Consider the following 14,863-nt stretch of genomic DNA (forward strand, 5'->3'; position numbering starts at 1 on the left):
TGTATTGGAAGTTACATGGTTCAGTTCATGCTAAGTCAACTTAAATTAATAAATTTGAATAATGTTTAAGACTGATTTTTTAAATAGCTTATTTGAAGGAAAGTTCTGTTTAGGATTGTATTTTGTTAAAATGTAACATAATACATGTATAGCCCTTGACAACTTGAAAAAAAATCTCATGGGGTGCTCACTAAATGAAGTGTCATTCTAAGAGTGTCTTATAAATCATGATGTTCTGGCAGAGCCATTTTGTAATGTAGTATGCAGGGAAGATTGGAAAGATAAAATTTCCAGATCAAAAGCTGACAATGTTTATCATTTTCCAGCTCTGTGTGGTCTCCTTGGCATTGTTCAGAACGCTCATTGGCTTGCATTGTGAAGATGTGATGTTACAGCTAGTTTTAAGGTAAAGCCCAAACTCTTTTTCTTATTTTTAATGCTAACTCTGGGACATATGGTCTCTCTCTGTGGATGCAGAGCTGGGTGGGAGTTCTCCAAGAGAGCAGAAATCAAAGTAACTACAGGGATAAGAATATTTATGGTTCCAACAAAAGTCTACCAGACCTGACGAAGTTTGATTTACGTCCTGAGATCTCCAGAGCAAGAGATTTTTCTTGTGATTTATCTCTATACAAGTGAGAGAAGCTAAGAATATATTTATCACCTCCAAAGTCCTTATTCCCTGCTTTTAAATGCATAATTCTTCCCTCCTGCATGTTTTCTCTACTATATTATGCACTGTGATACAGACCTGTATACTGTTTGCAGCTCCTACCCTTTGTGTTGTTTTCCACCTCTTTGATTCCTTGCTCAATGAGAATTCTTCATGTTCCTGCACTGTTGTAGGTAGATTAAGTGATGTACTAAATGAAGCGATAATTTTTGGTTTTAATTTGTGATTTTATACATTGCTTCAAAATACTCATAATTTGGGTATGTTTATTAGATGAGGACTGTTTATTTATTTGGAAATATTGGTGTAACTGATTTGGGCTTTTAGCATTGCAGATCACATGAATATTCCAGGTACTGTCTGTCCCTCCACACACAGGCATAAAGGTGAAATTCCCTATAGATCTGGCAGTGGTGCCTGGAAATACTGGTAGATCTCTGTGAGCACAAGTACATCACCACTCTAGCATTAGAGTGCTGTGGTTGATCCTTTTGTTTATTTAGGGAATCCTTTAGAATTTATTTGCATTTTAAATGGCAGATCATTGGTGCAGTTAACACTGAGGCTCTTATGTACGTGCCGTTAAAAAGTAAAACCAAAGTTCTCTAAAGAAGTTCAACATGAGACTGTGCTTTCTCTGTTCCTTACCTTCCTCTAGTTTCTTCCCTCCTCTGCCTAAGAGCTCAGCCTTGATCTATTGCAGTAAAATGCTTGGATGACCCTTCCCTCCTTTTTTTTTCTGGCTACTTCCCTGGCAAACTGACTCTCTCTGGATTTCCCAGGAAAACAAATAAATTGAGAATTCTGAGACAGAATGCATTCATAGCCAGACCAAACAATTCTGCCGGCCTTTGACATCTGCCTGTCCCACACTTCCTCCATACTTACTTAAAACAGGTTTGCTCTGACCTCCAAAGGATTCCCTGTTCTGATGCAACTGTCTCCTTATTATTGCTGTTTTTTGAGAAGGCAGGAAGGTGGGAAGGGAATTCTGTGTGTTGCTGCTTTCTCTAACATGAAAGGATAAGTGATGCTGGGCACTGCTGTTTCAGGTATCTGATCCCCTGCAACCACATGATGCTGAGCCAGCGGCGGGCTGTGAAAGAGAGAGACTGTTACTCTGTATCTGCTGCAAAACTGCTGGCCCTGACACCTCTCTGCTGCTCCACTGGAATCACTTTGACACTTGAAAGCCAAGGAAAAGACTGTATTCTCTGGACAAAACCAGCACAAACTAAAGGTAATTGGTGCTCAGGGGAAGATGAAATAATTAGTGTTTGATTTGGTAGCACCTTATGGGAGGAATTGTGAAGGAATAGAAGGGAAAGGAAATGTGGGCAAGCCTGGAGTAGAAAGTTTGTTTAATTCCTTCCATATGTCCAGATCTATCGAAACCTTGTTTTAACACCTATCCAGCTTGAATATGCATTCATGACAATAGTGTACTGATACATGGCAGCAACTCAGGCTGCTTCAGTGTCCTTGCTGCATTAAGGTTTGAATGCAGGCTGCTCTCATAGAAATCTTGAGTTACAGCTCTGTCTTTGTGATAGGAAAAAGTTGTGTGTTTATGAGCACATCTCACTTGTTGTTCTTTGGTCTTCCTGCCTTATTGGATTGTTAGGGTTAAAGACTCTTCCTGCAATGTCTTAGTGGATGCCTTGCTGGAGAAAATTTGATGCACTACTCTTGATACGAGTCATCTTCTTTACTTCCAGATCCTGATAGACGCTCTTCTGAATCTGTTTGCATCGTGGAATATGGAAGAGCTGTGGATATCAGCTACTTGCAGTACCTGGGGGAAGCTCAAGAAGCCATCATCCAGTGCATGAAAGATTGTAAGGTTTGGTCTGCCTTGTATGATGGAGTAAATCCTGATCCAGACACCTTTATCCAGACGCTTGCAGAGGAGAACAGTGCGGATGTGGAGTACCCCATGTTTCGGCTCCAGCAAAGGACACCTAGCACGTGCAGCTCTGCTCAAGCAACCCCATTTAGTGAGAAGATGCAGCTGGAGCTAGAATGGGATGATAGCTATGACACAGGGATTTCTCCTGGTTCTAACGTGAGCTCACCCCGACCGTATGATGATCTGGGAAGCACAGAAATGCAGCCACCTGCAGAGCCACCAAAACACATTCAGGAAATGAAAAAAAATGCCATTATGCTCATCAAAGGCTCTTACATAGAGGAGTCAGACTTTCAGGATGATGTTATGGTTTACAGGTTATGTGCCCAGAAGGATACTCAAGATGATGACAGCTCCAAGGAGAAAGCTTTAAATGTAGCCAGAGAACACAAGGTGCAGAGCCAGACCGTAGTCAATGGGTCTCTTGCAAAGACCCAGCTGGAAATGGACTTGGATGAGCACAGTAAGAGAAATTCAAGCTCAACTAAAGGTGTAATGAGAGAACAAATAAACCAGAAAATGACTGAGATTGATCCACAGCCAGACTTAGAGTTAAAGATTTCTTCTCAGGAGGCAGATTGTAACTTAAGTGTAAAACTGCTGAGCACAGATGGTGAGGATTTCATTGCACAGTATGACAGAATTATTAAGGAACTGGTTCCAAACAGTGCAAGCATGGAGGAGCAGAAGTTGGATGCTCCTGATCCTGTCTCTCCAGCAGAAGAAGAGGAGGACTTTGAGAATTTCTCAGCAGATACCCCTTCTGCAGAGAGCATATCATCTCCCTTTGGACCAAAGGATGATGTCTCTCCCAAGCACTCTCCAAGGAGCCAGAGTGCTCCATTTACAGGTGGAATGTCCTGTTAATTACATACATAACAAATATAAGAAGGCATGGTGATTAAAGGGGGCCAAATGAGATCACACTGTGTGGCACACAATACAAGCATAGAGGAAGGAAGAGTCTTGGCACTATACAGGGTATAGCCTACATAGCTGAAACCACTCCCAGGAGAGTGAGAGATCCAGAGTGAAAATACAGCAGAGTCATCAGTGTGGTGAAAGAAAATGGTAGTGTTTCAGAGTTTTTCCCTTGGTAATTGTTCAGAACATTGAGCAGGGGTTATGTTGTTTGTATGTGAGAGTTCTGTCACACTAGAGGAAGCTTTTTCAGTTGAAAGGTGTTCAGAGTAGCTATTTTAATATACAGAGCCCAGGTAAATAATTTCTTTTTCTGGCAACTTTCACCTCTGATGGGATGGATGCAATATCATAGTGCCATTTTTCCTCTCTCTGCTATTCCACGTTGTAGCAGAAGGTGTCAGCACTGGTGCCATGTCTGTACGTGCCTGTCTCCCTGCTCTGCCCTGACATCCTGTTCTCCAGTGTCAGGTCTGCCCTCGCTGTTGGCATGCTTTTCTCTCTAGTGCCAGGCAGCAATTTAAGATTGCTCTCTGCTGACTGTCCAAGCTATTCAGGAATGGCATTACTACTGGAGGTCAGAGTGGGCTTTTTGATCTGTATTTGTGCAGCTCCTTGCACTACAGGCTCCTGGTCTTTAATTAGGTCTCCTAGATACTGGAGTAATGCAAATAATAAAAAATAATAATGTACTAGGTTTCCTCACCCAACAAAAACCTCTATAAGATGGCTTCTCGTTCATTTGGAAAGGGAAAATGTGTGTTCATTGAAAAGCAGCCCTTTCTGGTCAGCTGTGGCCAGAATGCTTGGCACTGTTTCTTAATTGAAAAATCCAGTCTGTTTTTCAACTAATTTGCTGGTTTTGCTGTGGTGGTACATTAATTGTATCCACATCTTTGTTTTGTGTTATCTGCTGTCAAATGTAGCTCAAAAATGTTCTCTCTGTCTCTTATTCTTCAACTAATCCCTCTCCATTTGTTAATTTTCAAAAACCTACCCCTCACCCAAACCCACGAAAACCTCAGAACTGAGGAAAATGAAGATAAAAAGCTAAACACAATAAGCCTAGATGTTTGCTACCCATCTACATACAGTGTGTTTTGCTCTTAGACTCCTTACCTGGCTTTAATGGAGATCTTAGTGTTTGCATGTAAGGAGGTACTTGCAACAACACCTTGGAAATGTTAAAATTGCAGGGCCTTTCAAAGATAGCAGCTTGGTCTAATAGAAGGTATTCCTCCCCAGGGCAGGGAGCTTGGAACTAGATGGTCTTTGAGGTCCCTTCCAACCCAAATTCTATGATTCTGTATCTAATTTGGGATGCTGTATTATGCTTGTAGATGTGTTTGATAAAGTTTTTAGGTTGCTTTGCTGTTTTGGGATGGCATTAAGGGATGAGGCCTCTCTCTGACAGAAGTTTCCCACAGCCAGTAAGTGTCAGCAATGCAAAGATGCTCCCTTCAGGCCTGTGGATCTGTGAAGAAAATGCTCTCTCGGTGTCTTATATCCATGGTAAAAGCATGTCATCTCTATTTTCACTTGTGATGTTCAGGAACAGGAATTTGTATTTTGTTTCCTCCTTCTCCATATATCAGTGCTTGACTTCATCGCCATGAAAGGAGTAATTTTTTGATTTCTCATCTAGTTACCCTGTTTCTTACAAGGCTTCTAAACTCTGCTTACATCCTCTGAGTCTCATTTCAATAAATTCTTAGGAGTGAAAGTCATGCTATCACTTTTAAAAAAAATTTTATGTATTTGGTAATGTCCCTTGCAGCTTCAGCTTTACCTACTCAGCTTTGAAGTGTTACCTAGAGAAGAGAAACAGTGACACATCTCAGCTCCTTCTGCCATCCCTTTTGATACAGTAGAGCTCCCTTCAGGAGCTCTGTGAAAGTGTCACCATGAACAGGATAGGTTATGATGGGACAGAAGAAACTGAATCTCAGCAAAAGTGTGTGGGGCTGGCTGCTCCACTGGATGCTCGGGCTCTGGTGGCTGTGGTGGTGGTTGAAAGGCAGCAGCCACATGAAGCCTTGCCAGCACTGGCCCTCCCACCTTTCCTGTGCCAGCATTAGCCTTCAGAGATGAGTCTGGAAGGAGTGTGCCTTTGTGCTCACAGTTGCTGTAAAGCATGACAGATTCCAGCCTTTAGTGGAGCTCTGTTAAATGAAATGGCAACAGGGGCACTCCTCATTTGATCCTTCCTGTTGCTGTGGGCCAGAGGTGCTTTAGCCTCTGCTGTAGTTTCCAGCAGGGACATTGAACTGGGCTGTGCCTGTGCCCAGCCAGGGCAGCCATGTGCAAACTGAGGGGAGCTGGAATGGTGTTGGGTTATGGCCACCTGCTTGACCCTAGAAATGCCCATGGCATGTATCTTTTGCCAGGTTTGAGGGTGGGATATTCAAAGATAACAGTGCTAATCATTCTTCTGCATGGTTTTCCTAGCTCTTATGCAACTGGAATAGTGTGGTGGGACTGTGGGTGTGACAAGGGACATTACTTGTGAGTAGGTCCCTTGTACTGGCTGCCTCAAGCATGTGCCCAGCTGTGTGGTCTAACAGGATAGTATTTGAGTGAAGTCATTCTCAGCCTTGCAAAGGTTTCATAAGCTTGAGCACTAAAGGTTTATGTACTTCATGGTAAATGCTTCTGTAGTTCAGTGGCTGTCCTTCAGCATGAATGCACAAACTAAAGCTATTATTTGTTGGTGATGTTTATATGATAACGCCTATGTCTACCAGCAATTATGCTTATAAATCTATTTTAATGTCTTCCCTGCTTTGTGTGAGTGTTTGGTATACTGAAGATGCCTTTTCTTGTGATGGGAAATATCACAGCTTGATTTTTATGTTTAGAATAGCATTTTCATATTTTCTTTAGAACACCAGTTTTTGGATAGAACAAGAAAGCTAGCAATAATTCATTTTTCCCAGCTTAGAAATAAGGCATAGGAAGAGTAAAAAGAGCAGATTCTATTTGCATTAAAACTAGTAGTACCCTTCCAATTTATTAAAGGGGAATAGAGTGGTAGACTGTAATGTCCTAGGCTAAATCCTTATTGGCACATACAAGTGGAATAGTCATGCATGTTAAATAAACCATTAATGTAAACTGATTGGCCAGGTAGCCAATGTGCTGCTAACCACAAAAGCTTTCGACACCTCTGTAAAGTCTGCTTTCTCTGTTCAGCTACAGTTTGGGTTTTCTCCCAGCTGTCTTTAATTACTGTGTGGGAGGGCTAATTTGGTTGGTTATGATGGTCAAAATTCCCTTTAAATGCCTTTTTCCTGGATCTTCGGGTTTTTCTTCTGTGAAAACAAAAGCATTGATTCCTTCTTATTTTCTTGCAGGACCATTCATCAGCGTAGTGTTGTCGAAGCTGGAGAACATGCTGGAGAATTCCTTGCACGTAAATTTGCTGCTTATTGGGATTATTACTCAGCTGGCAAGTTATCCACAGCCGCTTCTCCGCTCCTTTCTGCTCAACACCAACATGGTGTTTCAGCCTAGCGTGCGCTCGCTCTATCAGGTATTTACACAGGTGATAGCCATGCCTACTGGAGCAGTGTCTTTAGTGGCTCCTTAAACCTTACGTTAGCTCCTTTCACTTTCACATGTAGCTTTCCTACCTGTCTGAGAGCTTCTTATTTCATTTCCATGTTTTAATTGCATTTGTGCAAAGAACTGGAAACTCCATATGACCACAGCTTTTGTCAGAACTCTAGTCTAATGCAGGTAGAGAAAGCCTGAATATTCAGTCTGTGGCTGCACTGGGAGCAAAGGAGAAAGAAGTAATTGCTACTGTTGTTTTGGCAGGTGCTGGCATCTGTGAAAAATAAGATTGAACATTTTGCTTCCATTGAAAAAGACTTCCCAGGTCTTCTCCTGGAGGCCCAACAGTACCTGCTTTTTCGTGTGGACATGTCTGATGCTGAGGAAGAATTGCTCACCAAAGGTAAATGATAAGCACGCTCAGAGGAGGGCTGGTGGAATGACTTACCAATTCCCCCTGTCCTTTTTTGCAGATGATTAAAAGGTGTGGTGTGTTGTGAATGTCATTAGCCAGCTGTATTCTCCTGACTTTAAAGTGATGATGCTCAGTAGACCACAGTGTATGGGTCTATTTGGATATTCTTTCCTGTTTATGAGGTTTTATTTGGTATATAAAATGTCTGTTTAAAGAAGTAACAAATTCAGTTCTTGGCTTGCTGTCAGTAAACAAACTCACTTTCAAAGCATGAGGTGAGGTGGCATATGTGCATGATTTCATTTTATTTTTAGCCTGACCTTCAGCTAGGTCATTGGTTCTTTTTTGATAAATCTTAGCTAGGACAGAAGTCCAGGATGAACTGGTTTCTGCAACAATTGAATAAGGCTTGGTGTCATGGTTTCGGCTACCACTGAAGGAGATAAGACACTGAAAGTTTTCTGGCTAGTATCTTTCTTGTATGACAAACAAACCAAAACAAGCAGAAAAAACCAAAATGTGTGTGTCTATGAGCAGTGGGGAGTTATACGGGTATCACCCCACCAAGCCAGCTTTGCAGGGGACTCTGTCACATCTGCTGCTTCTCAAGCACAGCTCATACTGCACCTGTCTTTACAGTTACCTCTACTTATTTTTACCACTGTGGGGCAAGCTAGTAAAAATAAACAAAATGAAGTCTTAGCTGCCAAATAAGAACCTTCCAGACACAGGCAGGCAATGGATAGAGCTGAAGCCCTGCCCTGAGGACATGCTTGTTCTCAGCTTGCTTCTGAGCAGGCAGTGTTGGATGCAGGCTTCTCTTAAAAGCCAGCTTGCCACACGATGGGAATATGTCAAATTTGGTGAGTCATGAAGAGCTGACTCTGTAAGGGTTCAGAAGAGGCTGCATTTACAGGTGTGTGCTTACTTGTCTTTGGGAGTCATTAATAATCACCCACTCTGCCCACACTTTTGTGAAGATGTTGATGCTTTTCTTGGTCTTCCAGAGGTGTGGAAATCAGGAGTCTTTATGTGCCATTTTAATTGTGTTTTCATTTTTCAAGACTCTGAAGAATAATCTACCTAGTTTGTAGTCAGCATAGTCTGTGTTTCTAAGGTTTGCAGTATATCTAGTCCGTAAAATTATGATCTTGCTAAGGCTGCATCCTAAAGAGTTGGTCTGTTGGTCTGCTGTAAAAAAGCTGTGTCCTGCACATGTCAGTAGCATTTTAGGCTCTGCATTTTGGTGTCATAGAATAGAAAGCTGAACCATTAGATGTCATTGTAGCTAGCATGTGGGAGATGAGATTAGGAGGCAATATTCAGAGTCCTTTTTTTCTCAGGTGCTGGCAGTAAGAACTTTCACATAATGCATTCCCAATGACATTTATTTATACTTCCTGTTTTACGTCAGTTTTCTTCTGTGGGCTTCAGAATTTGCCAGGTTGACTCATGTTGGTCATTATTTAGGAATTTGAAACAAGGCTGCTTAGTCACTCTGTTAGTGCACTTTGTTCTGTATAGTGGCAACTCCTGCAGAGAAGGCTTGTCTTGACAAATAAATGGAGAGTAAGTAAATTTCTGGATAACTGCAGATTTGGTTCCCTACAGGACTAGTGATGCAAGCCATCAGAATGTAATCCTGGGGGAGAGCTGGCTCAGTAGCCTATAAACCAGTAGTTCATTATGTTGATTAAAAAGTGCAAGGTAGGAACTGCTGCAATAATGGTAAATGAAAAAAAGAATAAAAACAAACCAAAACCAAAAAAACAAATTGGGAACTCCCCATGGACTTCTTTGCATTAGCTTGAACACCATCTCTGACTGTCAGACATATTGGTTGCTCTCTGAGGGATTTTTCCCCTGAAAAGAAGTGGTGAATAAACCCCAGTGTTCTCTGCAGGTCTGAGCATAGCCAGCCTCCTACAGAATTCACATATGAAAACCTGAAGGTAGAGTTAGTGAGGAATACAAATGTAAAACCAAAATATTATAGAGAATTTTCTCTCACTTTACAGGGTTGGTCTCAGAAGGTTTTTGAACAGAAATGGTACAATTTGTTCTTTTTTGCTTGCAGTAGTGTGTGATTTCTTCCACAGCAGCTTGGGCTCTGGTTACACATCTAGAGCTGTCACGATGTAGCTCCATGTGCAAGCTGCCCCTTTTTCAGTGTGTTGGTAGCAATCTTCAGAGTACTCATTTGCTCAATTTTCAATTGTATGACTCAGATTGCATCCTGACCCTAGAGAGAAGTGAACAATCCTGATCAAAGGAAAAAAAAAAACCAAATCTCTAGTTCCTAGATCAGCTTTCTGTGCTTTTCTGGTTTTTTTTGTGGTTTTTTCCAAACAAGCAGTTGAATCTAAACAAAAAATATTTTTAGAGATGTATCAGTTTTGATTCTTTTTAAAAGGAAGAGTATAAAGAAGAGGAAAGCTTTCACAGTGTACTAGCATTCTGGTTATATTGCCTAAACTATTTAAAAAAACTTAAAATATTAATTATGAAATGTTTTAACATTAGAAAATCTGAGAAAAAAATCTTCAGGGGAAGCTTAAAACTTTATCTTTTCATTGTAATCTATAATTTAAGTTGTTTTTCCTCCCACAGTCAGATTTTCCCACAGAATAGAAATTCCTGTACTCTGTCTCTAGTAGGTAGAAATTTGTAGAATAACAGCATGAATGATTGATAAGTCTGGAGTTGGAAAGGTGTTTTAAACTCAAGAAAAGTACGAGTCTGTTAAATGATTGAGATGGAATTTTTTTTTTTTCAAGTGTTTGGAAGGAGTAGAGTAATTCCACAGTGCCTTGGGTGAAGTACAGGCAAGAAACAAAAGTGCAGAGCTGTTGAACAGAGGATTGCTGTGCAGCATTGAGTGAGGCCTTCATCTACAGCTCCCCCTGTTCACTGCTTTGGAGGGGTTTCAGAGCAAGGCTGGCATCACTTGAGACTCTTACTTTAACATAAACTGTGTGCAAAGTAAGGGAAACCCCTTCTGAAGGCAGCAATGCAGTTTTGGGCTTGTCTGCAGTGTGTGAATTAACATAACAGCCCTTTTATTTCTTTTTAATGATTTACTTATACATCTCAGGAGAGCATCCCACTTGTGAGTTAGATGGGACTTCATCTGTCTCCGCTGAGTTGGCCTCAATGATACCTTGTAGCAGTGAGTTCTATCTTGTAGCAGTGAGTTCTACAGGTTAATTTTTCTTTGTAGAGTATTTATTTCCATCAGCATTAGATTTTGTCACCTTTTTAGTTTCACTGAATTAATTATCATCTAATTAAAGGGCAGTTCTGCTTCAGGTTGAAACAAGGAGCAATTGATTGAAATTTAAGTGCTGCTGTCACTGTAATTCCATGCATTCTGATACTTGAGCTCTGATCCTCTGAACTCTGGCAGCAGAGATCATATAGCAGAACACACAGTGGCTTTCACTTGCTCTCTTTTTAATGGTTAGTTGCTTTACAGGGAAGTAAGAGTAGTTAGTAGGGCCTATAGCTGCAGAAAATTCAATTTTAAATTTTTTTCCCTTAGTTTCTAACTTGCTTCCAACTCATGTGGTGATGTGATAGCTCGGCCTCGAATCCATTGACATGGTGATTCACAGGGAGAGGATAGAGAAAGAGAAGTAAAATCAAAACAACAGTTTGATGTGGGGGAGGGATAGAGCATAGTATCGTTTAAATGGAGACAACCATGCTGGCTCTAGACGGTAGATATTATCTGCTGTTTCAGAAGGTAAATCCATATTACTCTTTCCCTTGACTCCTCTTCTGCCCACATATTTCTCTCATCAGAGCTGTAACTGAATGATATATAACCTGGGGAAAGATAGGTAATAAAAAATGCAATAGAACCAGGCTATGTAGAACTTTAAAATGCTGGATTAGTGCAGTATCTCCCTGCACAGTGTGGGTACTGTAAATTACAGCTCTGAACACAATCCTTATAAACTGGGTTTAGACACTATACAAGTACTCTGTGTGCTTAATATAGTCTTTTTTCTTTCCTCTCCCTCTCCTCCTGTCTTTAGGTAGTGTCCATCACAGCAGCAACCCAGGGAAAGGAAGGAATCTTCCTGAAGCTTACCCAGCTGTACTGCAGCCTTTCCTGGGACAGAAAGGAAAGAAAGGCCTGGCTCATCCCAGCCTTCCTGCACACGTGAGGAACGCCGTACTTGCAGCTGCCCTTTTCCCAGAGTTCCTGAAGGAGCTGGCAGCCCTAGCCCAGGAACATTCAATTTTATGTTAAAAAATACTGGGGGATTTTGAAGATTATTATTAGTGGGTTTTTAAAATGTGTTTTGAGAAAGCTTTTGGAATTTAAACAGATTATTAATGCAAAGCTGCTTTCAAAAGAAGGTTGTACTTCAATATTTCCTGAAAATACTTGATTTGGAGGGGGAAGAAGGAGGCAAAATATTATTCCAGTTAGGCCTTATAATTTCCCTCTGTGCTACATAACTTATTTGAGATTTCTGATACTGCTCTTACTGCAGCTTCCTTCTTCATCCCTTCCTCGTTACACAGCCACCCATCTTCAGTGTCACTAATTCCTGTTGGATTTCTGCAATAGGCACTTGTTGGCTGGCTAAGATACACAAACTTGTTAGCTTTTTCTGTTCCACAAATACTCTTCTGGATAACTTGTTAGGAGACAAGTTTGCTTGAAAAAACATTGCTCCATGGGAAAAGTTCACAGTACAAAAAAGCATGCAAAATCTGCACAAAACCTGAAGGGGGTATGTGAAGGGCTGTGTTTCTTGATGTCATTGTCCTCTTTGCCTCTTCCCTTGCTTCACCCTGAAGCCGGGTTCTTACTGATCCCCACCCAAAACCCCCTTTTTAACTACTGGCTCAGGTTTTCTGAATTCAAGTGATCTTATGTGTAGCAAACCCCTGAGTAGCTGAAAGCAGGTGCTGGGCCCTACACATACCATATTGCCTTATGCTGCAGACAGATCTGCAGCTATCAGCTGTTGGGCTTTGAAGTCCAGTGAAGTGTGTAAGTGGATGTGGATTGCAGACTGCCTGGAATTTTCCTTGCAGTTCCTCAGCATTCTTTGATAACTCTTGCATTGCTACCTAAGCCTGCCAGCATGCCTTATTTAGTAAGATTTGCACAAAGTACAAAACAAAATGTTTCTATGCAAGCTGTTATTAGTGTCTAGTTTATTTGTATGCTTGTTTTAATAAGCTAAAGAAAGATACTCTGTATTTTTCTGTAGTGTTAAATGGACAGCAGGCTGTTTTTTGTCTTTGTCTTTTTTTTTTTTAATTAAATGAAAAAGGTTTGCTTGCTCATGAAAGGTGTACTCTTTTATTGTTAATTTCTCTTAAGGTTAAGGGAAAGTTAAATACTGTTTGTTTACTTGTAATTTAGGTGTTGACTTTTCCTAATATTGCATTTTTGGGATGGTGAGGGGAGGACCAGGCTATTCACCAGCTGCAGAAAAGGAAGGAGTAATGGGGAAAGCTGTCTGCTGGTGACTAACTGCTTGAGAAAATTCTCTTCTGTGAGTAATGGGCTTCATTAGAAGACCCCAAACATGATGAATTGGTGCATCACCAGTGTATTTTGTCTTATCTTAGCTGCATAATTGTGCTTCCAGTGTGTTGTAGTTGGCTGCATAAAGAGGTGCTTAGTTCAAGAAAGCCATAAACCCTTTTGCCCAGGATACAAACTAACAATGACTCCAAAAAATGTGAAGAAACAGAAATCAGAAATAACATTTGCATACATTAGTTCTCCTGCTCATTGTAATTCCATAATGTGGAATTCCAGTTAATCACATTCTGAATTTGAAACACACTTTCTCAGAGATTTCAGGAAAAAAAACCAGTTTAAAAACAAAAACCAAAGACATTCCAGAACAGCCTAATTAATTGCACATCAGATTCCTCTGGAATATGCAGTTCGGTTTAAGCTCCTAAATCCTTTAGGTAGTTCTGAAAAGTTCTTCCTTTAATCTACAAGGTATAGATTAAAGTGTCTGCATTCATTGTGTCAGCCCGCTGTAGACTATTCCAAGAAAAAAAAAATCCCAAAATCTGCCTCCAACAAAATCCCCTCCAGAACTTCTCTGGGTCCATCTTTTCTTGTTTGCTGCACAGTCTTCATTTCCATGATGGCTGGGGGTCCTGTTGCTTCCGAGCTGACTCTCTCTGGTTTGGTTTCATTTATGACTTGTTTAGTTTTTCAGCTGCCACTGCATCACCATTCTGCTAATCACCTACTGACCTCCACATGGCCCTCTTTCACCTCACCAGCTTTCTTGGAAGCTGAAGCCAAAGCTGTGGGGTTTTTCCTTAGGTATTAGTTACCCAGGTTGAAGAGAGCTCTTTCTTTATCAGTTCTCCCCCAGCCTCACATTGTTGTTGTAAATGAGTAATGAGATTGATTGATTTTTATTTTTTTTTTTTTTTTTATAAAACTTGTTCTAGAGCACTGTGGGTTCTTTTCCCACTCCCTCATTTCTGCTGCCTTCCATGCTGTACTCACAGGCCTGGCCTGAGGGGGTTCAGTGTGTGTGTTGGAAGTGTTTTACCATTATGGTTGTAGGGTCAGTGCTTGCTTTGCTTCTCACCTCTTCTGCAAAAACTGCACGAGAGCAAAAGGAAAGTTTGATCAGCTCCCTTTTAGTGGTTCAGAAACAATTGCTAAAATGCAGAAGCAATCTAATCCCTTTTTTTTGAGGACTTTTTAAACAGGAATAAGAAAGATTATTTCACTTTTTTAAAAATAAAGAACTCTGCAGACCAGTGCTCAAGGCAGTAAATTACTACCTGCACACTTCCTTCCTTTGTTTGTATTCTAAACTAAGAATCCTTATTTGCGTGGTAGAAGGGATTTCTTTGGAGATTGTTAATTTTAACTGGTGTTTTCAGCAAATGGACAAAATTACTGCAGTTTCATCCTGGCAGGTCTGTTAAGCTACATGAGTATTTTAAAATGTGGACTGCTCATAAAAGCATCTGTAAATTAGAGGAAGGAGAGGATTTTCCTCATAAGTTTTAGTAGAGTTTATGTTCTATGTCCAGTAGGATAAAGTCAGCCTTTGAAATCTGGAGTTGTGTGGAAGGCTTCTTGCTGAAAGGTCAGAGCTGTGTTTGTGCACAGCGTCCCCTCACCAATGGGAAATGTCTGTCAGCTCCCTGAAAGGAAGAGGTGGAAGAGTGCAGTGACACTGGCTTAGAATGTAAAAATGCAGATCATACGTGTACCTTTGCATTGCTTTTTTTCTGAGTGGGATCAGATTGCAGCTGTGTCTCAGATGTAATAGCAGTATAATGTCTGGCAGCCAGCACAAAAAACTGTTGGTGGGAATTGCCTCTTCCTGCCTTCAAAATGCAGAACCTGTGATTTAGCTTGAAAATGTTGATC

The 14,863-nt window shown here is 40.9% G+C and overlaps 1 protein-coding gene across 3 annotated transcripts in view; it reads left to right on the forward strand.

Annotated features, from left to right (window-relative positions):
* FHIP1A (FHF complex subunit HOOK interacting protein 1A) overlaps positions 1–12,176 on the forward strand; it is a 78,535-nt gene extending 66,359 nt beyond the window's left edge. For all 3 annotated transcript variants that reach the window (XM_071431874.1, XM_071431873.1, XM_071431875.1), the window contains 6 exons: positions 327–406; positions 1,726–1,913; positions 2,392–3,432; positions 6,857–7,035; positions 7,323–7,461; positions 11,514–12,176. In XM_071431874.1, the coding sequence (XP_071287975.1) occupies positions 327–406; positions 1,726–1,913; positions 2,392–3,432; positions 6,857–7,035; positions 7,323–7,461; positions 11,514–11,731 (1,845 nt within the window). In that variant the 3' untranslated portion in view covers positions 11,732–12,176. The remainder of the gene's footprint in view (positions 1–326; positions 407–1,725; positions 1,914–2,391; positions 3,433–6,856; positions 7,036–7,322; positions 7,462–11,513) is intronic.
* The last annotated feature ends 2,687 nt before the right edge of the window (positions 12,177–14,863 follow it).

The sequence above is a fragment of the Agelaius tricolor genome, unplaced genomic scaffold, assembly GCF_023055355.1.
Source record: "Agelaius tricolor isolate 1412-34295 unplaced genomic scaffold, bAgeTri1.0.p SCAF_8, whole genome shotgun sequence".
NCBI lineage: Eukaryota > Metazoa > Chordata > Aves > Passeriformes > Icteridae > Agelaius > Agelaius tricolor.